The 25,692-nt window shown below is 42.3% G+C and overlaps 1 protein-coding gene across 1 annotated transcript in view; it reads right to left on the reverse strand.

Moving 5' to 3' along the window:
- Window positions 1–227: 227 nt before the first annotated feature.
- Window positions 228–25,692, reverse strand: part of LOC128638231 (indolethylamine N-methyltransferase-like) — a 42,164-nt gene continuing 16,699 nt past the window's right edge. Inside the window, exon 3 of the mRNA XM_053690079.1 lies at window positions 228–1,554. Coding sequence (XP_053546054.1) covers window positions 1,119–1,554 — 436 coding nt within the window. The 3' untranslated portion in view covers window positions 228–1,118. The remainder of the gene's footprint in view (window positions 1,555–25,692) is intronic.

A 25,692-nucleotide genomic window follows, 5' to 3' on the forward strand; every position in this document is an offset into this window, starting at 1 on the left:
ACTCTTTCCATCTTAGTCAGTATTGTAATAATCCCCCTCTTCCTGAGGTTACTGGCTTGTGTAGTTGCTCTTCTGGGCAATAAGGATCTTCCCGTCGCTTGCCACCAATTGTTACAGTACCAACAGGGTACCAAGGGTTAATACCAGATGAACAATGTCCTGAATAGGGAATCAGCAATTCACAACCCCAAGCAGTTCCCCCCTCAAACATGAGACCAGGCTCCACATTAAACGTAAAACAAAGTGAACTTTATTAAGGGCCATATGCCCAGTATTTATGCAGGTCTGACCCCAGATGGGTGGTTGAAAGAATGTTGAACATTAGATAGAGGGAACACGCCCTTTGACATGATACAATAGAATTACCTTGCTTAAGCTGATAACAATTTAAACACAAGACACACTTGGCTTTTCTTATCACCTAGGCGTCTGCTCTCTGGAGGTGATTAAACAATGGAATGTTTATCACTAACTTTAATGACAGTACACAATAGCTGAGGCTAGTAACCTTGTCGTTAGAAAATAGCTTCTTAAAGCTGAACAAATTTAACTCCTTCAGTACTGACAGATGGGTCTGTCACAATATATATATACACACACATATATACACACTCACACACATACACATGCCTACATTATACATACACATGGATACATTATGCACACATACCCTCTTCCCAAGTCTGTCCCCTTGTCATATACCATATCCCTTTAAATCTGACACTTTTTTTTATTACTCAACCTTTGTTTCATAAGTGTTAAGCCTAAATATAACTTGAAACCTTTATTTCCATGTGTGTTATATAAACTAGAAAGTGGTTTACTTCAGGTCTCAAAACCTGCAAAATTTTACAGAGATATTTTGGATTATGCTCGAATAAAACACTGAGCCAACCATTTGTAATTTGAGTGCAGTGAGCAATCTAATAGTGCTCTCTACGCTATCAATAAAAAGTATAGTGTGCACTTTAGGTTTCAGCCTCATTAAGATGCTTTGGTTAAATTATTTAACTAGCCACTTAAAATATCAATTTGTGCCTTGTTCTTTACACACAGTCACGCTCTATTTTGTGTTCTCCATTCATAATCTAAACCTGTATGGGCATCTAAGTTTGTATTTATTTTTTAAAGTCGCTGTTTTTAAGAGCAATGACACACACAACATATTCAAAATCGATATAGGTCCGCTGCTCTTTTTTCTTTATCATGTCAACATGTTCAATAACATAGCCGATTTTTTCTAAGGTCTTTCTTAAGAACGCTTCATCATATGTAGCATTATTGAACTTGTGCTCACCCACCATGTAATAAGACATATTGCAACATCCGAAATATATCAAGCAACCTCCTACTTTTAGTAAAGATGAGATTTTTATCAGATTGTCAGTGAGCTCTTCTTTGCTTTTGCTGATAACATCAAGTCCACCTAGACAAAGCAGGCAATCGACTTTTTCTAACATAACAGGATATGTTGGGTTTTCTTTTGTAAGATCAAATTTTAGAATGCGTTTAATTATTTTTCTTAGCTTTTCTTCCTTTTTTTGGCAGTCGTCACTGAAATATATATATAAAAATGAAAGTAAAAAATCAATTTTGATATACATTTACACTACAGAAAATAAAACAAAAAACAGATCATTTCAAAAACACTCAGATAAAATATTGCACAGTGTAGGCAGGTATATAAAAAGATCATTATGAAAATGCAGTTGGTATTGGTGTGTGTTTGTGTGTCAATGGCCTCTATTCACCAAAGTCTGGCGGACCTGATCCGACAGTGCGGATCAGGTCCGCCAGACTTTGCTGAATACGTAGAGCAATACGCTCGCTGTATTCAGCATTGCACCAGCAGCTCACAAGAGCTGCTGGTGCAACGCCGCCCCCTGCAGACTCGCGGCCAATCAGCCGCCAGCAGGGGGGTGTCAATCAACCCAATCGTACTCTATCGGGTTAAATTGTGGCGATGTCTGTCTGCCTGTTCAGAGCAGGTGGACAGGTTATGGAACAGTGGTCTTTGTGACCGCTGCTTCATAACTGCTGTTTCTGGCGAGCCTGCAGGCTCACCAGAAACACAGGGCATCAAGCTCCATTCGGAGCTTGATAGATAGGCCTCAATGTGTTTGTTGCATATGTATGTGTGCGTGCGTTTATGTGTCTATGTGAGTGTGCCTGTGCTTGTGTATAACTGTGTGTGCGTTTATGTGTATATGTGTGTATATTTGTGTGCAGGTGTCTGTGTGTGTGTTTTTGTATGTATGTGTGTGTGACTGTGTGTCTGTGTTTGTGACTGTGCCTGTGTGTAACTGTGTGTATGTGTGTTACTGTGCATGAGTATGTATGTGTGTTTGCATTTATGTGTGTTTGTGTGACTGTGCTTGTGTGTAACTGTGTGTGCGTTTATGTGTGTTTGTGTGTATATCTGTGTATATTTGTGTGCAGGTGTCTGTGTGTGTGTGTTTGTATGTATGTGTGTGTGACTGTGTGCTTGTGTGTGTGTGTGTTTATGCATTACTGTGCATGAGTATGTATGTATATATGTGTATATTTGTGTGCTTGTGTGTGTGTTTATGCATTACTGTGCGTGAGTATGTATGTGTGTGTGTGTTTGTGTGCGTTTGTGTGTGTATGAGTGTGTGAGTTTATGTGTATTTTTGTGTGTGCGTGTGTGTCTACATGTGCATGTGTGTATGTGTATCTGTGCATATGTATATGTTTGTGTGCATGTCTGTATTTATGTCTGTGTAACTGTGTGTCTATGTGTGTGTGACTGTCTTTGTATGTGTTTGTGTGTAAGTATGTATGTGTGTTTGTGTGCATCTGTGTGTATGTGCATGTGTGTGTCAATCTGTGTGTGTATGTGTGTTTTTGTTTGTGTTTATGTGTGTGTGTGTATGTGTGTGTATGTTTGTCTGTGTGTGTATGTAACTGTGTATGTACAGTATGTGTTTGTGTGTTACTGTGTGTGAGTGTGTTTGGGTGCATGTGTATGTGAATCTGTGCGTCTGTGTGGGTGTGTCTATGTGTGCTGATTGATTACAATTTAGATCTATTTTCATGGGTCAAGTCCTACAAAAAAAGTGTGGGAACTCAACAAGACTTCCACCCTCCCTCACAATTAATATTATTTATATATATATACACACACACACACACATACTGTATTTATATTTAGATAATCTATACACTTTTGTTGAAGAAAGCAAATTAAATACAATGAAGGGTTGAATGGTTGCCTTTGGGCCTGATAATCCTCCTCTGTCCCTTAGTCCCAAAGTCTCACCCATTTAAGGTGCAATAGTCCTATTTCTGCTGAGGGGAGTTAAACAAACCCAGAGCAAGCCACACAGAAATGTAAGCACCATGTGTAATAAAAGATAATAAAGATAATATTCATAACAGGGGTGATAACACAGCAGGACCACTGACATTTTGCCCATTACTAGAGGATCTCACTATCCTTCTAACCCGACTGTGCCCCAGCTCCTCCCACCAGCAGCAGCAGTGTTTACTGAAGTTCCTCCTGCAAAAATAGTGCAGGAACACCATTCCCATGCGTTCCCTTTCGACTTGACCCCTGTCTATTTTTTATGTTTATATAACACAGTCCTATACATCTCTATTATGCATAAAATAAGGCACTTTTGACAATGATTATTATTATTATTATTGCAATAACGATTCAATGTGAGCCAATAAATGTTTGCAAAATTATTTTTTTTGTTTCTATAGTTTTTGCCGAGTCTAATCTCTAGCTTTAACAGCTGAGTTTGAACAACACCAATGGGCCTAGCTTCAATAAAACCTGTTTGTAAAATAAATTCTTCTGAAATAAATTGCAGCAACTCAAAGATTGCGGATTTCATAAAGATTCTGCATTTGCCTCATGTTGCAGCTATTAGCAATGAGATCAGCTCCTTTATACTCAAGGGAGCGGCTTCTATCTCACAACTTCACACTGCATAGAGTGAGTTCCACTGTCAAGATATAATTATGGAATAATATTCTAAATTATATTATATAAATAAATCTCCCGCTATAAAACAGCCCACTCTAAAACTTTAAAAAATATCAAGAGAAATAATAAAAAAATAAAAACAAGACAATGTGGTCAGCGACCACAAGATGACATACTTTACAAAGGCAATAAATACTATATGAATCTGTCATCCTTATATGAGTTTAGGTAAAACATCCTGACCACACCTGTAGAATCCCCCCCACAACACCCATGACCAGCCCCTTGTTTACATCTGTGAGTTTTCTTAGAAGGTTCTCGTTCTATTCAGCAAGACTTACCCAATAAAACAGACATGCACATTTTTTTAAATTATGAACATGTACAAAACCCTTTAGGTGTACTTCCTAAGTGTTGTGGATTTAATCATTTTTTCCATAACTTGCAATTTTCATTTGTGCGAGTTATCGTGCAATGAAAACTACAGACAGCAGAAGCTTTTACCTTGCTGTGATAGCGGGCAATAGGTTCCCAGGAGAAAACCTTATCTCACATTCCATAAATGTGGGTCATTGGAATCTAGCCCATTGCGCTTACAATTTCTAATCATCCATATGAAAGTACAGCATATAAACATGTTGTATTTGTTTTGCCAGAAGTAGAAAAATCTGTTAAATCTAAACAACTTTCCAAATCTCCTTTCCCCCTGACTAGGAAAGGGCGAATGTTTTGCAACATTAGAAAAATAAAACAAATTTTAACACCTTTGTTCATTCGTTTGTTTTGAATTTCGAATGTTTGTACAGCATTCTAACATTTGTTTAATGTAATATTATTTCTACTGCTTTCTTTGAATGTAATATTATATTTGAATTTTTCTAATAATTTTATTTGAATTATGCAATATTCAAATTCGAAAAATTATATTGTTCTGTTTAAATGTAAAATTCAAATTATGCAATATTCAAAATAAAAACATTGATATATTTGTATCTATTATGTATCAATTTACTAAATTCCCTACCATATGAACTATTGAACTTCTGAAAAGTATTTGTTAAATCGAATGTTACATAAAACATTTTTAATGTGGATTTTCAATCTAATTATGAACATTCGAAAAAGAAAGTAACATTAGGGAATCATAAACATTTGATTATCGAATTGTAATGGATTTTCATTCTTATTAACATTCAGTTGTCCAAAACGAATGTCCAAAGGACTATTTGTTCTACCAAATGAATTACAGTTTCAGCACATTCGCCCATCCCTACTCCTGGCTAACTTATTTTCAAATAAGGCACCTTCCCAGAATTTACCTTATCTCTACCCATCCACACAAGAAGGACTTGGTCAGACCATAAACTATATTTGAAACCTTATGTTCTAAACAGTTTAAAACAAGACGTACAATATCTATTTCTTATAAAATGATCCTTACATTTTTGCTCAATCTTTACCTTCTTACGACTCTCTTGAAGACAGAGATTTAAATATAACTATTTCTAATGTACAATGGAATAAGATATTTCTATGTATAAAGAAACATATCTCCGTATTTACACTGGAAACAAACTATACATTTTTGACTAGATGGTACCTAACTCTGTCTCGTCTCCATTCTATCTATCCCTCAGCTTTGCTAGATGCTGGAGGAAGTACGGGTGAGGCGGCATTTAAAGGGACAGTCTAGTCAACATAAAACTTTCATGATTTAGGTAGGGCATGCAATTTTAAAAAAACTTACCAATATACTTTTATCATCCATTTTTTATTTGTTCTTTTTGTATTCTTTTTTTGAAAGCTAAACCTAGGTAAAATGTTTAAACTGTTTAAAGCCTCCTCTTACCTTAGTGCATTTTGACAGATTTTCACAATTAGTGCTATTTCATGTGTGTCATATAGATAAGATTGTGCTCACTCCTGTGGAATTATTTATGAGTCAGCACTGATTGGCTATAATGCAAGTCTTTCAAAAGAACTGAAATAAGTGGTAGTCTGCAGAGGCTTAGATACAAGGTAATCACAGAGGTAAAGAGGTATTAATATAACAGTGTTGGTTATGCAAAACTGGGGAATGGGTAAACAAGGGATTATCTATTTTTTTTAAACAATAACAATTCTGGAGTAGACTGTCCCTTTAAGTCATACCTGCTGGAGTTGTGAGGTGCTTTAGACCTACTGGTCTTGTGTCGCCAAGCAAATTAACTCAGTTATTGGTTGCTCTATTGATTTTTCCCCACAACAAATACTTTTAAACTACCCTCCTAAAATTGCATGTGAATATAGGCCTGCCTTGTTTAACATTATGCTGAACTGTGCTAAATGTTTTACCCCTCAATATTGGAAGCAAATAAGATTTTCATCCAAGGCCAGTTTGACCTACGAGGGCACTGGGAGATTCACTGGGGGCTGTAGCAGTTGGGGCTGGCCAACTAAAATTGAAGGAGTTGGTGCTGTTGGTGAGTTCATGCAGCTGTAATACCTCTCTTTTCTCCCCTGACCCATATGCATTAAGGCCACAAAGTATTTCATTGCATGTTTATTTCTAAGACAAAAGGGGGCGATTTATCATTTGTTTGGCGGACATGATCCTCTGTAGCGATCATGTCTGCCAGACATTGATAAATCGGCCACTAGCGGGGGGTGTCGATCAGCCCGATCGTATGAGATCGGGCGGATTGATGTCCGGAGCCTCAGAGGCAGTGGACGAGTTAAGGAGCAGCGGTCTTAAGACCGCTGTTTCTTAACTCCTGTTTAACTCCTGTTTCTGTCGAGCGTTGCTCGGAAACAGGGGTATTTAGCCCCATTCGAGCCAAAATCGGCCCCTATGTATCATTCTAATGTCTAGTCAAGTCACACTATGAAACAGAGTAACACACTGTTTTAGAGTCTTCCCCAAATCACACTTTGGATAACCATTTTCACACTGTGAAAGGGAGACATGGATGACATTGTCTTGTAGATTGCCTATAGAAAACATATGGCATTTTTATTATTACAAACTAATATCATTTAATTTTGGTAAAAAAACAACAACATTGGGCAAAGAGTATCTCATTAATCCCTTTGAGAAGAATTGGCTGTGTTCATTCTATAGACTGAACAGATAACAGGCCTGGTCTTTCCAGAACTTCTTTTTATTCCCAGTCTGACCCTATGTCCATCTACCACTGAATGGCAACAGCTAGTGTCTCACACACTCCAACTTGTTAAGACCCATTGTATAAAAAAAAAACAATAAAAGAGATTTTTTCTTGAATGTGGGATTTTTTGGAATAACACCTTCCAGTATTGAGGAATGATAAAGGGGGAACAACCTCACCTGGTATGAATCTGCCTTCTCAAAACCGTGGCAAATTAGGAAACTATCTGCAACTTCATCAAACTCACAACTTACCTTTTGTTAACCCAGGTAGCATTTGCACTATGTTCTTTTATATTTTTTTGTTGTTGTTTTTTTTGTTATTTTTTTCCTTCTTATTTTTCTCTTACTTTGTTTCTACTGAATTACTATTTGACTTTGTTCTGCTTTTATTTTCTCTTAAAATGCAATACAATTCCATTAATAATAAAAAACTTAATCTAAACTGAAACGATTTAAGCCATTTTCAGTGTGTACATCTTACTACTTATTATTGCAAATAGATACAGTGATTATTTTTACCTATGTGCTTATGAGCATTAGTGGAAAGTATTTATTTGCCAATGCAAATTATTTCGAAACAGACAGCTGATACTGTGTATTACATTTTGTTTTTCAGGAAAACAAATTAGTGTGCATTAGTGATGTCGCGAATTGTTCGCCGGCGAACATAGCATGTTCGCGTTCGCCGCGGCGGGCGAATATATACGATGTTCGATCCGCCCCCTATTCATCATCATTGAGTAATACTTTGACCCTGTACCTCACAGTTAGCAGGCACATTCCAGCCAATCAGCAGCAGACCCTCCCTCCCAGACCCTCCTACCTCCTGGACAGCATCCATTTTAGATTCATTCGGAAGCTGCATTGTTAGTGAGAGGAGGGACAGTATAGCTTCTGCTGATTTAGTAGGGAAATCTATAGCTAGGCTAGTGTATTCAGTGTCCACTACAGTCCTGAAGGACTCATCTGATCTCTGCTGTAAGGACAGCACCCCAAAAAGCCCTTTTTAGGGCTGCTTTTTTCTTTTTTCTTTCCTGTGTAATCTAATTGCAGTTGCCTGCCTGCCTGCCAGCGTGTGTGTCAGGCTCACAGCGTATACTGTGCCCACTTGCCCAGTGCCACCACTCATATCTGGTGTAACAGTAGTGTAGATTTAAAAAAACAACACTTTTTTGACTGTGTTAAATAATAGCAGTCAGTTTCCTTCACACGTGTGCGTTTAAGTGCCTGCCTGCCAGGGCACAGTGTCACCCCAGTGCAACTCATATCTGGTGTAACAGTAGTGTACATTTAAAAAAAACAACACTTTTTTGACTGTGTTAAATAATAGCAGTCAGTTTCCTTCACACGTGTGCGTTTAAGTGCCTGCCTGCCAGGGCACAGTGTCACCCCAGTGCAACTCATATCTGGTGTAACAGTAGTGTAGATTAAAAAAAAAAAAAAACACTTTTTTGACTGTGTTAAATAATAGCAGTTAGTTTCCTTCACACGTGTGCGTTTAAGTGCCTGCCTGCCAGGGCACAGTGTCACCCCAGTGCAACTCATATCTGGTGTAACAGTAGTGTAGATTTAAAAAAACAAATTTATGCTTACCTGATAAATTTCTTTCTCTTGTGGTGTATCCAGTCCACGGGTTCATCCATTACTTGTGGGATATTCTCCTTCCCAACAGGAAGTTGCAAGAGGACACCCACAGCAGAGCTGTCTATATAGCTCCTCCCCTAACCCCCACCTCCAGTCATTTGACCGAAGACAAGTAAGAAAAAGGAGAAACTATAGGGTGCAGTGGTGACTGTAGTTTTAAAAAATAAAAACACCTGCCTTAAAGTGACAGGGCGGGCCGTGGACTGGATACACCACAAGAGAAAGAAATTTATCAGGTAAGCATAAATTTTGTTTTCTCTTGTAAGGTGTATCCAGTCCATGGGTTCATTCATTACTTGTGGGATACCAATAACAAAGCTTTAGGACACGGATGAAGGGAGGGACAAGGCAGGTACTTAAACGGAAGGCACCACTGCCTGTAAGACCTTTCTCCCAAAAATAGCCTCCGAGGAAGCAAAAGTATCAAATTTGTAGAATTTAGAAAAAGTATGAAGCGAAGACCAAGTCGCCACCTTACAAATCTGTTCAACAGAGGCCTCATGTTTAAAAGCCCATGTGGAAGCTACCGCTCTAGTAGAATGAGCTGTAATTCTTTCAGGAGGCTGCTGGCCAGCAGTCTCATAAGATAAACGGATTATGCTTCTTAGCCAAAAAGAAAGAGAAGTTGCCGAAGCCTTTTGGCCTCTCCTCTTTCCAGAGTAGACAACAAACAATGCAGATGTCTGACGAAAATCCTTAGTAGCTTGCAAATAAAACTTTAAAGCACGAACCACGTCAAGATTGTGTAACAGACGTTCCTTCTTTGAAGAAGGATTAGGACACAGTGAGGGAAGAACAATTTCCTGATTGATATTCCTATTAGATACTACCTTAGGAAGAAACCCAGGTTTGGTACGCAAAACTACCTTATCTGCATGGAAGATCAGATAAGGAGAATCACACTGCAAGGCAGATAACTCTGAAACTCTTCAAGCCGAAGAGATAGCTACTAAAAACAGAACTTTCCAAGATAAAAGTTTGATATTTATGGAATGCAAGGGTTCAAACGGAACCCCTTGAAGTACTTTAAGAACTAAATTTAAACTCCATGGCGGAGCAACAGGTTTAAACACAGGCCTGATTCTAACCAAAGCCTGAGAAAAAGCCTGAACGTCTGGAACATCAGCCAGGCGCTTGTGCAAAAGAATAGACAGAGCAGAAATCTGTCCCTTTAAGGAACTAGCCGATAATCCCTTTTCCAATCCTTCTTGGAGAAAAGATAGTATCCTGGGAATCCTGACCTTACTCCACGAGTAACCCTTGGATTCACACCAATGAAGATATTTACACCATATCTTATGATAGATTTTCCTGGTGACAGGCTTTCGAGCCTGAATCAAGGTGTCAATGACCGACTCGGAAAAACCACGTTTTGATAAAATCAAGCGTTCAATCTCCAAGCAGTCAGACGCAGAGAAACTAGATTTGGATGTTTGAATGGACCTTGGAGTAGAAGGTCCTGCCTCAGCGGCAGAGTCCATGGTGGGAAGGATGACATGTCCACCAGATCTGCATACCAAGTCCTGCGTGGCCACGAAGGTGCTATCAAAATCACCGAAGCTCTCTCCTGCTTGATCTTGGCAATCAGACGAGGGAGGAGAGGAAACGATGGAAACACATAAGCGAGGTTGAAGGACCAGGGCACTGCTAGAGCATCTATCAGCGTTGTCTGGGGATCCCTTGACCTGGACCCGTAACGAGGAAGCTTGGCATTCTGACGAGACACCATCAGATCCAGTTCTGGTTTGCCCCATAGTTGAATCAACTGGGCAAATACCTCTGGATGGAGCTCCCACTCCCCCGGATGAAAAGTCTGCCGACTTAGAAAGTCCGCCTCCCAGTTCTCTACTCCTGGGATATGGATAGCAGATAGATGGCAAGAGTGAACCTCCACCCATAGAATTATCTTGGAAACTCCCATCATTGCCAGGGGACTCCTTGTTCCCCCCTGCTGGTTGATATAGGCTACAGTCGTGATATTGTCCGACTGAAATCTGATGAATCTGACCGCAGCTAGCTGAAGCTGAGCCTGAAGAGCATTGAATATCGCTCTGAGTTCCAGAATGTTTATCGGAAGGAGGGCTTCCTCCTGAGTCCACGAACCATGAGCCTTCAGGGAGTTCCAGACTGCACCCCAGCCCAAAAGTCTGGCATCTGTCGTCACTATAGTCCACTTTGGCCTGCGGAAACTCATTCCCCTGGACAGGTGGACCCGAGATAACCACCAGAGAAGAGAATCCCTGGTCTTTTGATCCAGATTTAACAGAGGAGACAAATCTGTGTAGTCCCCATTCCACTGATTGAGCATGCAAAGTTGCAGTGGTCTGAGATGTAGGCGGGCAAACGGAACTATGTCCATTGCCGCTACCATTAGGCCGATCATTTCCATACACTGAGCCACTGACGGCCGAGAAGTGGAATGAAGAACACGGCAGGAAGTTAAAAGCTTTGAAATCCTGACCTCCGTCAGAAAAATCTTCATTTCTACTGAATCTATCAGAGTTCCTAGGAAGGAAACTCTTGTGAAGGGAGAAAGAGATCTCTTTTCTCTGTTCACTTTCCACCCGTGAGACCTCAGAAAGGCCAGAACAATGTCCGTATGGGACTTGGCGATTTAAAAAGTCGACGCCTGAATCAGAATGTCGTCTAGGTAAGGAGCCACCGCTATGCCCCACGTCCTTAGGACCGCCAGAAGGGACCCTAGAACCTTCGTAAAGACTCTTGGCGCCGTGGCTAACCCGAAGGGAAGAGCCACAAACTGGTAATGCCTGTCTAGGAAGGCGAACCTTAGGAACTGATGATGCTCTCTGTGAATCGGAATGTGGAGATAAGCATCCTTTAAGTCCACGGTAGTCATATATTGACCCTCCTGGATCATAGGGAGGATGGTTCGGATCGTCTCCATTTTGAAGGATGGGACCCTGAGAAATTTGTTTAGGATCTTGAGATCCAAAATAGGTCTGAAAGTTCCCTCTTTTTTGGGAACTATAAACAGGTTTGAATAGAAACCCTGTCCCTGTTCCTCTCTTGGAACTGGGTGGATTACTCCCATAACCAGTAGGTCTTGAACACAACGTAAGAATGCCTCTCTCTTTATCTGGTTTGCAGATAATTGTGAGAGATGAAATCTCCCCTTTGGAGATGATCCTTTGAATTCCAGCAGATAACCCTGGGAAACAATTTCTAGTGCCCAGGGATCCTGGACGTCTCTTGCCCAAGCCTGGGTGAAGAGAGAAAGACTGCCCCCTACTAGATCCGGTCCCGGATCGGGGGCTACCCCTTCATGCTGTCTTAGAGGCAGCAGCAGGCTTCTTGGCCTGCTTCCCTTTGTTCCAAGTCTGGTTAGGTCTCCAGACTGGTGTGGACTGGGCGAAATTTCCCTCTTGTTTTGCATTAGAGGAAGCCGAAGCTGCGCCACCCTTGAAGTTTCGAAAGGAATGAAATTTATTCTGCTTGGTCCTTAATTTACTGGACCTATCCTGAGGAAGGGCATGACCCTTTCCTCCAGTAATGTCAGAGATGATCTCCTTCAGGCCAGGCCCGAATAGGGTCTGTCCCTTGAAGGGGATGTTAAGAAGCTTAGACTTTGAAGTAACGTCTGCTGACCAGGACTTAAGCCATAGCGCCCTGCGCCAGAATGGCAAAACCTGAATTCTTAGCCGTTAGCTTGGTTAAATGAAAAATGGCATCAGAAATAAAGGAATTAGCTAACTTAAGAGCTTTAATCCTGTCTAAAATATCATCTAACGGGGTCTCCACCTGTAGAGCCTCCTCAAGAGACTCAAACCAAAAAGCCGCTGCAGCAGAAACTGGGGCAATGCATGCAAGAGGCTGGAGAATAAAACCTTGATGTATAAATTTTTTATTAAGGAGACCCTCCAATTTTTTATCCATAGGATCTAGGAAAGCACAACTGTCCTCGACGGGGATAGTTGTACGCTTTATGGGACAGTATCGTTGTGCAGCAACAATGAGACAGGAGACAACACACACTGAGAGTCTGGGTACTCACAAGGATTAAGGCATATACGTATGCCTCACTGAGCAGGACGGAACCTTAGTCGCCCGCCAGACAGACCAATGGGAGAAAGTAACCGGAACTCCAGAGTCCAATCCGCAGGTATGCAGGGAATGTATTGTTATCCTTTGATAGCCATCACCCGAAAAAAAATTAATTGAAAATATCCCTTACGGTCAATTGTACGGATTTCAGTCAGTTAAAATCAGAAGTAAATAATCTTTTAAAGACAAGTGAAGTTCGTCCTCCAGCTGAAAGGCTTCGGTCCTTCCTGTATATCTTCAAAATTTTGGATCATTCAGCAGCACTGCAAGTGTTGTGTGTCTTTCCGGCCAATTCTTCACGCCACTCTGTCTTCCTTCAGGGCAGGACTAATACATCTGAGTTCATGCTGATAACAGGCACTAATGTCTGTGCTCAGGAAGTAGGTTCCCTTATTCACTCCAGTTACAGCAATACCTGATATCTCTCAGTGCTCTGGCCGTGTCCAGCAGCAGCTGCACAGGCAGTAAAAGTCCCATTTACTTCCTGTGCAGCTACAGATTTTTGGTTACTACTCCTCTCCAAGAGTGCTGCCGTCTACATCGGTTGCTGGTTGATCCAGTAACTCTGCCTTTCTCGAGACTGTATTTGAGCCGGGTCTCGGCTATCAGCTGTGCGCACCTCCATAGGATTTATCCTTCACTTTCTTCATAGTTGTACGCTTAGCTAGGGTAGAGACTGCTCCCTCCACCTTAGGGACCGTCTGCCACGAGTCCCGTATGGCGGCATCTATTGGAAACATCTTTTTAAAAGCAGGAGGGGGAGAGAACGGCACACCTGGTCTATCCCATTCCTTAGTAATAATTTCCGAAAACCTCTTAGGGACTGGAAAAACATCAGTGTAAACAAGTACTGCAAAATATTTGTCCATCTTACACAATTTCTCTGGAACTACCATGGGTTCACAGTCATCCAGAGTCACTAAAACCTCCCTAAGCAATAAGCAGAGGTGTTCGAGCTTAAATTTAAACGCTGTCATTTCAGAATCAGACTGAAGCAACGCCTTCCCTGAATCTGAAATGTCACCCACAGATAGAAGCTCTCCTGCCTCAGCTTCTGAGCATTGTGAGGGTATATCGGACACAGGTATTAAAGCGTCAGAAAGCTCTGTATTAGTTCTGGCCCCAGAGCTGTCTCGCTTTCCCTGTAACCCTGGCAGTTTGGACAATACCTCTGAGAGGGTAGCATTCATAACTGCCGCCATGTCCTGTAAGGTAAAAGAATTAGACGCGCTAGATGTACTTGGCGTCACTTGAGCGGGAGTTATAGGTTCTGACACATGGGGAGAGCTAGATGGCATAATCTCCCTTTTTTCAGTCAGTGAATCCTCTGGAGATAAATCTATAAGCGCCATAATATGGTCTTTATAGTTTATAGAAATTTCAGTACATTTGGTACACATTCTAAGAGGGGGTTCCACAATGGCTTCCAAACATATTGAAGAAGGAGTTTCCTCTATGTCAGACATGTTTAACAGACTAGTAATGAGACAAGCAAGCTTGGAAAACACTTTAATAAAGGTGAAACAGCAATAAAAAAAAAACATTACTGTGCCTTTAAGAGAAAAAAAACTAGCACTTAAACTGCAAAACAGTGTAAAAATATAGTAAAGTCTTCGAAATTTTTACAGTGTGTGTAAGGGACTAAAGCAACATTGCACCCACTTGCAAATGGATGGTTAACCCCTTAGCCCCCAAACCGGATTAAAAAACGTCAACCACCGGTAAAAAACAGTTGAGCACCTTGCCACAGCTCTGCTGAGGCTCCTACCTGCCCACAAATACGATTTGGTGAAGGAATAAACCCTTTATAATGGTCCTCAGATGCCAAAGGACTCCTCTAGGGAAGCTGGATGTCTCAGTCTGAATTAAAACTGCGCAGCTAGAGCGCTAAAATAGGCCCCTCCCACCATGTACTGGATGTCAGAGGGGCCTTAAGAAAATTCTCCTAGGAGTATCTGACTAGCCATGTGGAAAACTAGGCCCCAAATAAAGATTTATCTCCCTCAGAGAAAAAACGTTCTATTTATGAAAACATGTAAACGTTTTGACACTAAATAATATTAACATGAGTATTACCCTGTTTTGTAAGCATGATCCCAGTCGTTGTTAAATCACTGCATCAAGCTTACCTCAAATACACAAGGCTCTGTCAGCATTTTCTAGAACTTATTCATCTCTCTAGAAATAAAAATACTGAACATACCTCAAAGCAGGTAATCTGCAGACTGTTCCCCCAACTGAAACATTCCCATACTCTTCAGTTATGTGTGAGAACAGCAATGGACCTTAGTTACAAACCGCTAAGATCATCAACCTCCAGGCAGAATTCTTCTTCCAATTTCTGCCTGAGAGTAAAACAGTACAACGCCGGTACCGTTTAAAAATAACAAACTCTTGATTGAAGGTAACACTACACTAAGGCCTAGATTTGGAGTTCGGCGGTAAAAGGGCTGTTAACGCTCCGCGGGCTTTTTTCTGGCCGCACCATAAATTTAACTCTGGTATCGAGAGTTTAATCAAATGCTGCGTTAGGCTCCAAAAAAGGAGCGTAGAGCATTTTTACCGCAAATGCAACTCTCGATACCAGAGTTGCTTACGGACGCGGCCGGCCTCAAAAACGTGCTCGTGCACGATTCTCCCATAGGAAACAATGGGGCTGTTTGAGCTGGAAAAAAACCTAACACCTGCAAAAAAGCAGCGTTCAGCTCCTAACGCAGCCCCATTGTTTCCTATGGGGAAACACTTCCTACGTCTGCACCTAACACTCTAACATGTACCCCGAGTCTAAACACCCCTAACCTCACACTTATTAACCCCTAATCTGCCGCCCCCGCTATCGCTGACCCCTGCATATTTTTTTTAACCCCTAATCTGCCGCTCCGTAAACCGCCGCAACCTACGTTATCCCTATGTACCCCTAATCTGCTGCCCTAACATCGCCGACCCCTATATTATATTTATTAACCCCTAATCTGCCCCCCTCAACGTCGCCGACACCTGCCTACACTTATTAACCCCTAATCTGCCGAGCGGACCTGAGCGCTACTATAATAAAGTTATTAACCCCTAATCCGCCTCACTAACCCTATCATAAATAGTATTAACCCCTAATCTGCCCTCCCTAACATCGCCGACACCTACCTTCAATTATTAACCCCTAATCTTCCGATCGGAGCTCACCGCTATTCTAATAAATGGATTAACCCCTAAAGCTAAGTCTAACCCTAACACTAACACCCCCCTAAGTTAAATATAATTTTTATCTAACGAAATAAATTAACTCTTATTAAATAAATGATTCCTATTTAAATCTAAATACTTACCTGTAAAATAAACCCTAATATAGCTACAATATAAATTATAATTATATTATAGCTATTTTAGGATTAATATTTATTTTACAGGCAACTTTGTAATTATTTTAACCAGGTACAATAGCTATTAAATAGTTAAGAACTATTTAATAGTTACCTAGTTAAAATAATAACAAATTTACCTGTAAAATAAATCCTAACCTAAGATATAATTAAACCTAACACTACCCTATCAATAAAATAATTAAATAAACTACCTACAATTACCTACAATTAACCTAACACTACACTATCAATAAATTAATTAAACACAATTCCTACAAATAAATACAATTAAATAAACTAGCTAAAGTACAAAAAATAAAAAAGAACTAAGTTACAGAAAATAAAAAAATATTTACAAACATAAGAAAAATATTACAACAATTTTAAACTAATTACACCTACTCTAAGCCCCCTAATAAAATAACAAAGCCCCCCAAAATAAAAAATTCCCTACCCTATTCTAAATTAAAAAAGTTACAAGCTCTTTTACCTTACCAGCCCTGAACAGGGCCCTTTGCGGGGCATGCCCCAAGAAGTTCAGCTCTTTTGCCTGTAAAAAAAAACATACAATACCCCCCCCCAACATTACAACCCACCACCCACATAGCCCTAATCTAACCCAAACCCCCCTTAAATAAACCTAACACTAATCCCCTGAAGATCTTCCTACCTTGTCTTCACCATCCAGGTATCACCGATCCGTCCTGGCTCCAAGATCTTCATCCAACCCAAGCGGGGGTTGGCGATCCATAATCCGGTGCTGAAGAGGTCCAGAAGAGGCTCCAAAGTCTTCCTCCTATCCGGCAAGAAGAGGACATCCGGACCGGCAAACATCTTCTCCAAGCGGCATCTTCGATCTTCTTCCATCCGGAGCGAAGCGGCAGGATCCTGAAGACCTCCAGCGCGGAACATCCATCCGGACCGACGACTGAACGACGAATGACTGTTCCTTTAAGGGACGTCATCCAAGATGGCGTCCCTCGAATTCCGATTGGCTGATAGGATTCTATCAGCCAATCGGAATTAAGGTAGGAATTTTCTGATTGGCTGATGGAATCAGCCAATCAGAATCAAGTTCAATCCGATTGGCTGATCCAATCAGCCAATCAGATTGAGCTCGCATTCTATTGGCTGTTCTGATCAGCCAATAGAATGCGAGCTCAATCTGATTGGCTGATTGGATCGGCCAATCGGATTGAACTAGATTCTGATTGGCTGATTCCATCAGCCAATCAGAAAATTCCTACCTTAATTCCGATTGGCTGATAGAATCCTATCAGCCAATCGGAATTCGAGGGACGCCATCTTGGATGACGTCCCTTAAAGGAACAGTCATTCGTCGTTCAGTCGTCGGTCCGGATGGATGTTCCGCGCTGGAGGTCTTCAGGATCCTGCCGCTTCGCTCCGGATGGAAGAAGATCGAAGATGCCGCTTGGAGAAGATGTTTGCCGATCCGGATGTCCTCTTCTTGCCGGATAGGAGGAAGACTTTGGAGCCTCTTCTGGACCTCTTCAGCACCGGATTATGGATCGCCAACCCCCGCTTGGGTTGGATGAAGATCTTGGAGCCAGGACGGATCGGTGATACCTGGATGGTGAAGACAAGGTAGGAAGATCTTCAGGGGATTAGTGTTAGGTTTATTTAAGGGGGGTTTGGGTTAGATTAGGGGTATGTGGGTGGTGGGTTGTAATGTTGGGGGGGGGTATTGTATGTTTTTTTTTACAGGCAAAAGAGCTGAACTTCTTGGGGCATGCCCCGCAAAGGGCCCTGTTCAGGGCTGGTAAGGTAAAAGAGCTTGTAACTTTTTTAATTTAGAATAGGGTAGGGATTTTTTTATTTTGGGGGGCTTTGTTATTTTATTAGGGGGCTTAGAGTAGGTGTAATTAGTTTAAAATTGTTGTAATATTTTTCTTATGTTTGTAAATATTTTTTTATTTTCTGTAACTTAGTTCTTTTTTATTTTTTGTACTTTAGCTAGTTTATTTAATTGTATTTATTTGTAGGAATTGTGTTTAATTAATTTATTGATAGTGTAGTGTTAGGTTAATTGTAGGTAATTGTAGGTAGTTTATTTAATTATTTTATTTATAGGGTAGTGTTAGGTTTAATTATATCTTAGGTTAGGATTTATTTTACAGGTAAATTTGTTATTATTTTAACTAGGTAACTATTAAATAGTTCTTAACTATTTAATAGCTATTGTACCTGGTTAAAATAATTACAAAGTTGCCTGTAAAATAAATATTAATCCTAAAATAGCTATAATATAATTATAATTTATATTGTAGCTATATTAGGATTTATTTTACAGGTAAGTATTTAGCTTTAAATAGGAATCATTTATTTAATAAGAGTTAATTTATTTCGTTAGATGTAAATTATATTTAACTTAGGGGGGGGTTAGTGTTAGGGTTAGACTTAGCTTTAGGGGTTAATCCATTTATTAGAATAGCGGTGAGCTCCGATCGGAAGATTAGGGGTTAATAATTGAAGGTAGGTGTCGGCGATGTTAGGGAGGGCAGATTAGGGGTTAATACTATTTATGATAGGGTTAGTGAGGCGGATTAGGGGTTAATAACTTTATTATAGTAGCGCTCAGGTCCGCTCGGCAGATTAGGAGTTAATAAGTGTAGGCAGGTGTCGGCGACGTTGTGGGGGGCAGATTAGGGGTTAATAAATATAATATAGGGGTCGGCGGTGTTAGGGGTAGCAGATTAGGGGTACATAGGGATAACGTAGGTGGCGGCGCTTTGCGGTCGGAAGATTAGGGGTTAATTATTTTAAGTAGCTGGCGGCGATGTTGTGGGGGGCAGGTTAGGGGTTAATAAATATAATACAGGGGTCGGCGGGGTTAGGGGCAGCAGATTAGGGGTACATAAATATAACGTAGGTGGCGGTCGGCAGATTAGGGGTTAAAAATTTTAATCGAGTGTCGGCGATGTGGGGGGGCCTCGGTTTAGGGGTACATAGGTAGTTTATGGGTGTTAGTGTACTTTAGGGTACAGTAGTTAAGAGCTTTATGAACCGGCGTTAGCCAGAAAGCTCTTAACTCCTGCTATTTTCAGGCGGCTGGAATCTTGTCGTTAGAGCTCTAACGCTCACTTCAGAAATTACTCTAAATACCAGCGTTAGAAAGATCCCATTGAAAAGATAGGCTACGCAAATGGCGTAGGGGGATCTGCGGTATGGAAAAGTCGCGGCTGAAAAGTGAGCGTTAGACCCTTTAACCCCTTAGTGACCAGAGCACTTTTCCATTTTCTGTCCGTTTGGGACCAAGGCTATTTTTACATTTCTGCGGTGTTTGTGTTTAGCTGAAATTTTCCTCTTACTCATTTACTGTACCCACACATATTATATACCGTTTTTCTCGCCATTAAATGGACTTTCTAAAAATACCATTATTTTCATCATATCTTATCATTTACTATAAAAAAAATTATAAAATATGAGGAAAAATGGAAAAAAACACACTTTTTCTAACTTTGAACCCCAAAATCTGTTACATATCTACAACCACCAAAAAACACCCATGCTAAATTGTTTCTAAATTTTGTCCTGAGTTTAGAAATACCCAATGTTTACATCTTCTTTGCTTTTTTTGTAACTTATAGGGCCATAAATACAAGTAGCACTTTGCTATTTTCAAACCATTTTTTTTCAAAATTAACGCTAGTTACATTAGAACACTAATATCTTCCAGGAATCCCTGAATATCCATTGACATGTATATATTTTTTTTTAGAAGACATCCCAAATTATTGATCTAGGCCCATTTTGGTATATTTCATGCCACCATTTCACCGCCAAATGCGATCAAATACAAAAAATTGTTCACTTTTTCACAAATTTTTTCACAAACTTTCAGTTTCTCACTGAAATTATTTACATACTGCTTGTGCAATTATGGCATAAATGGTTGTAAATTCTTCTCTGGGATCCCCTTTGTTCAGAAATAGCAGACATATATGGCTTTGGCATTGCTTTTTGGTAATTAGAAGGCCGCTAAATGCCACTGCGCACCACACGTGTATTATGCCCAGCAGTGAAGGGGTTAATTAGGGAGCATGTAAGGAGCTTTTTGGGGTAATTTTAGCTTTAGTGTAGTGTAGTAGACAACCCCAAGTATTGATCTAGGCCCATTTTGGTATATTTCATGCCACCATTTCACCGCCAAATGCGATCAAATTAAAAAAAACGTAAAATTTTTCACAATTTTAGGTTTCTCACTGAAATAATTTACAAACAGCTTGTGCAATTATGGCACAAATGGTTGTAAATGCTTCTCTGGGATCCCCTTTGTTCAGAAATAGCAGACATATATGACTTTGGAGTTGCTTTTTGGTAATTAGAATGCTGCTAAATGGCGCTGCGCATCACACGTGTATTATGGCTAGCAGTGAAGGGGTTAATTAGGTAGCTTGTAGGGAGCTTGCAGGGTTAATTTTAGCTTTAGTGTAAAGATCAGCCTCCCACCTGAAACATCAGACCCCATGATCCCTCCCAAACATCTCTCTTCCCTCCCCTACCCCACAAATGTCCCCGCCATCTTAAGTACTGCAGAAACTCTGCCAGTACTAAAATAAAAGGTATATTTGGGCTTTTTTGTGCATTTTTTGTTAGCATATTTACATATGCTTCTGTGTAGGGATCCCCCTTAGCCCCAACCTCACTGATCCCCCACTAAACAGCTCTCTAACCCTCCCCCTCTGAATTAATGTGCGCCATCTTGGGTACTGGCAGCTGTCTGCCAGTACCCAGTTTAGTGAAAAAAAATGCTTTTTTTTTAATAAAATATGTCCCTTTTCTGTAGTGTAGCTTTCCCCCCCCCCAAGACCAACCCCCCACCCCTTCCAGATCCCTTAGATGGTTTTGAAAAAAGTTTATTTATTTATTTTTTTTACTTTTCCTTTTCTACTTTTCTGTAGTGTAGCGGTTCCCACCCGCTCCCGCCCCGTGCACGCGCCCGCCCGCCACCCCCCGTGCACGCGCGCGCGCCCGTGCGCGCCCCCGACGATCCCGATCCCGCCCCCCGTGACGTCACGCGCAACACCGATGGCCGCCCACCCGCCTCCCAATTCGGCTCCCACCCACCAACGATACCGGCCATCGATGTCCGGTGCAGAGAGGGCCACAGAGTGGCTCTCTCTGCATCGGATGGCCATGTATGGTTATTGCAGGATGCCTCCATATCGAGGCATCACTGCAATAACCGGAAAGCAGCTGGAAGCGAGCAGGATCGCTTCCAGCTGCTTTCCACACCGAGGACGTGCAGGGTACGTCCTCAGGCGTTAACTGCCTTTTTTTTGAGGACGTACCCTGCAAGTCCTCGGTCATTAAGGGGTTAATCACTGACTCCAAATACCAGCGGGCGGCCAAAACCAGCGTTAGGAGCCTCTAACGCTGGTTTTGACGGCTACCGCCGAACTCCAAATCTAGGCCTAAGTCACCACATATCTCTTGATACTTCCCTTGTTGAGAGTTGCAAGAGAATGACTGGAGGTGGGGGTTAGGGGAGGAGCTATATAGACAGCTCTGCTGTGGGTGTCCTCTTGCAACTTCCTGTTGGGAAGGAGAATATCCCACAAGTAATGGATGAACCCGTGGACTGGATACACCTTACAAGAGAAAAACAACACTTTTTTGACTGTGTTAAATAATAGCAGTCAGTTTCCTTCACACGTGTGCGTTTAAGTGCCTGCCTGCCAGGGCATAGTGTCACCCCAGTGCAACTTATATCTGGTGTAACAGTAGTGTAGATTTTAAAAAAACAACACTTTTTTGACTGTGTTAAATAATAGCAGTCAGTTTCCTTCACACGTGTGCGTTTAAGTGCCTGCCTGCCAGGGCACAGTGTCACCCCAGTGCAACTCATATCTGGTATAACAGTAGTGTACATTTAAAAAAAACAACACTTTTTTGACTGTGTTAAATAATAGCAGTCAGTTTCCTTCACACGTGTGCGTTTAAGTGCCTGCCTGCCAGGGCACAGTGTCACCCCAGTGCAACTCATATCTGGTGTAACAGTAGTGTAGATTTAAAAAAAACAACAATTTTTTGACTGTGTTAAATAATAGCAGTCAGTTTCCTTCACACGTGTGCGTTTAAGTGCCTACCTGCCAGGGCACAGTGTCACCCCAGTGCAACTCATATGTGGTGTAACAGTAGTGTAGATTTAAAAAAAAACAACACTTTTTTGACTGTGTTAAATAATAGCAGTCAGTTTCCTTCACAGTAGCTTGCACGCATAGTACCACTAATCGAAAAAAAAATGACAGGCAGAGGCAGGCCACCCCGCAGGGTCCGTCGTGTTCGTGGTGCTGTGATTCCCTTTGGCCCAAGAATAATGCCCAGTGTTCAGAGGCCACGTACCCGAACTCGAACATTTCTGACTCTGAGGACATAGTTGACTGGCTAGCACAGGACACCTAATCTTCTACAGCTTCCACTCGGAACCTTGACGCACCATCCTCCTCCAGCTTATCTTCGGGCACCTCTCAAGTTACCACTCGCCCGCCTGCCGCCACCACCAACACTAGCACCACAGCCGCTTCACTTGATCTGTCAGAGGAGTTATTTACACATCAGTTGGAAGAAATGAGTGATAGTGATGCGCAACCATTATTGCCAGAGGATGTAGATAACAGGGATATGTCTCAGTCAGGCAGCATTACACACATGGACGTACGGTGTGATGATGATGATGTTGTACCCGCTGCTGCTTCCTTTGTTGACTTGTCAGATACAAGTGAAGCGGTTGATGATGACGATGCGTCCGTGGATGTCACGTGGGTGCCCGCTAGAAGAGAAGAAGAAGAGGGGGAAAGTTCAGATGGGGAGACAGAGAGGAGGAGGAGACGAGTTGAAAGGAGGGGGAGGTCGTCGCAAGGAGCTAGTGGCACAGTCAGACAGCATGCATCAGCACCCGGGGTCAGCCAGACAGCACGCCAATCAACGCATGCTGTTGCCAGCACCAGAATGCCGTCATCGCAGAGCTCAGCAGTGTGGCATTTTTTTGTGTGTCTGCCTCTGATAACAGCGATGCCATTTGCAACCTGTGCCAAAAGAAACTGAGTCGTGGGAAGTCCAACACCCACCTAGGTACAACTGCTTTGCGAAGGCACATGATCGCACATCACAAACGCCTATGGGATCAACACATGAGTACAAGCAGCACAGAAACTCAAAGCCGCCATCCTCCTCCTGGTCCAGCATCTTCAGCCACGTCAACCACTGCTGTCCTCCTTGCCCCCTCTCAACCATCCGCCACTCCGTGTCTCGCCTTGAGCAGTTCCTGCTCATCTGCCCACAGTCAGGTGTCTGTCAAGGACATGTTTGAGCGTAAAAAGCCAATGTCACAAAGTCACCCCCTTGCCCGGCATCTGACAGCTGGCTTGACTGAACTCTTAGCCCGCCAGCTTTTACCATACAAGCTGGTGGAGTCTGAGGCGTTCAAAAAACTTGTAGCTATTGGGACACCGCAGTTGAAGGTACCCGGCCGAAATTTCTTTGCACAAAAGGCAATCCCCAACCTGTACTCGATTGTGCAAAAGGAAGTAATGGCATGTCTGGCACACAGTGTTGGGGCAAGGGTCCATCTGACCACTGATACCTAGTCTGCAAAGCATGGTCAGGGCAGGTATATCACCTACACTGCGCATTGGGTATGGAATGCGTGGCTCTGCAGAGGAGTTGGTGACACCGCCACGACTTGCAGGCAGGCCTGATACCACCTCCTCTACTCCTCCTACTCCATCCTCTTCCATAACCTCCTCGGCTGAGTCCTCTTCTGCTGCTGCATCTTGCTTCACATCAATGGCACCCCCCCAGCTCCCCAGGTACTATTCCACATACCCGGATACGGCAGTGTCACGCCGTCTTGGGGTTGACTTGCCTGAAAGCAGAGAGTCACACCGGATCAGCACTCCTGTCCACCCTGAACACACAGGTGGATCAGTGGCTGACTCTGCACCAACTGGAGATCGGCAAAGTGGTTAGTGACAACGGAAGAAATTTTGTAGCAGCATTGAATTTGGGCAAGTTGACACATGTGCCATGCATGGCACATGTGTGTAATCTGATCGTACAATGCTTTTTGCATAAGTACCCAGGCTTACAGGACGTCCTGAAGCAGGCCAGGAAGGTGTGTGGCCATTTCAGGCGTTCCTACACGGCCATGGCGCACTTTTCAGATATTCAGCGGCGAAACAACATGCCAGTGAGGCGCTTGATTTGCGACAGCCCGACACGTTGGAATTCAACACTCCTAATGTTCGACCGCCTGATCCAACAAGAAAAAGCCGTTAATGACTATTTGTATGACCGGGGTGCTAGGACAGCCTCTGCGGAGCTGGAAATTTTTTTGCCACGTTACTGGACGCTCATGCGCAATGCCTGTAGGCTCATGCGTCCTTTTGAGGAGGTGACAAACCTAGTCAGTCACACTGAAGGCACCATCAGCGAAATCATACCATTTGTTTTCTTCCTGGAGCGTGCCCTGTGAAGAGTGCTGGATCAGGCCGTAGATGAGCATGAAGAGGAAGAGGAAGAGTTGTGGTCACCATCACCACCAGAAACAGCCTTATCAGCATCGCTTGCTGGACCTGCAGTAACACTGGAAGAGGATTGTGAGGAAGAGGAGTCAGAGGAGGAATGTGGCTTTGAGGAGGAGGAGGAGGAAGACCAACCACAACAGGCATCCCAGGGTGCTCGTTGTCACCTATCTGGTACCCGTGGTGTTGTACGTGGCTGCGGGGAAGAAGATACCTTCAGTGAGATCAGTGAGGATGAGGAACGGGACATGAGTAGCTCGGCATCTAACCTTGTGCAAATGGGGTCTTTCATGCTGTCGTGCCTGTTGAGGGACCCTCATATAAAAAAGCTGAAGGAGAATGACCTGTACTGGGTGTCCACGCTACTAGACCCCCGGTATAAGCATAAAGTGCCTGAAATGTTACCAAATTACCGCAAGTCGGAAAGGATGCAGCAGTTCCAAAACTGTTTTCTGGCCTCTGGTGCTGCACTGTGGCTTCAAAAAGCAAACCAAAAAAAAAGGCACATAACAGGGATTAAACTGATAAGAATAGAACTACTTAACACACCACTCATATCTGGTGGCACATTAGATTGCACGCGCAGTGCCCCAAATTTGAAGTAGGAGGACCGGTTCCTAAAATCAATGCCATATACACGTCCCCTGATAGGGGACGTAACAGGGATTAAACTCATAAGAATAGAACTACTTAACACACCACTCATATCTGGTGGCACATTAGATTGCACGCGCAGTGCCCCAAATTTGAAGTAGGAGGACCGACCAAGCATCTTTTTCCATCTCCCGGTTCCTAAAATCAATGCCATATACACGTCCCCTCATAGGGGACGTAACAGGGATTAAACTGATAAGAATAGAACTACTTAACACACCACTCCTATCTGGTGGCACATTAGATTGCATGCGCAGTGCCCCAAATATGAAGTAGGAGGACCGACCAAGCATCTTTTTCCATCTCCCGGTTCCTAAAATC

Source organism: Bombina bombina, chromosome 8 (genome assembly GCF_027579735.1).
Source record: "Bombina bombina isolate aBomBom1 chromosome 8, aBomBom1.pri, whole genome shotgun sequence".
In the NCBI taxonomy this organism is placed as follows: domain Eukaryota; kingdom Metazoa; phylum Chordata; class Amphibia; order Anura; family Bombinatoridae; genus Bombina; species Bombina bombina.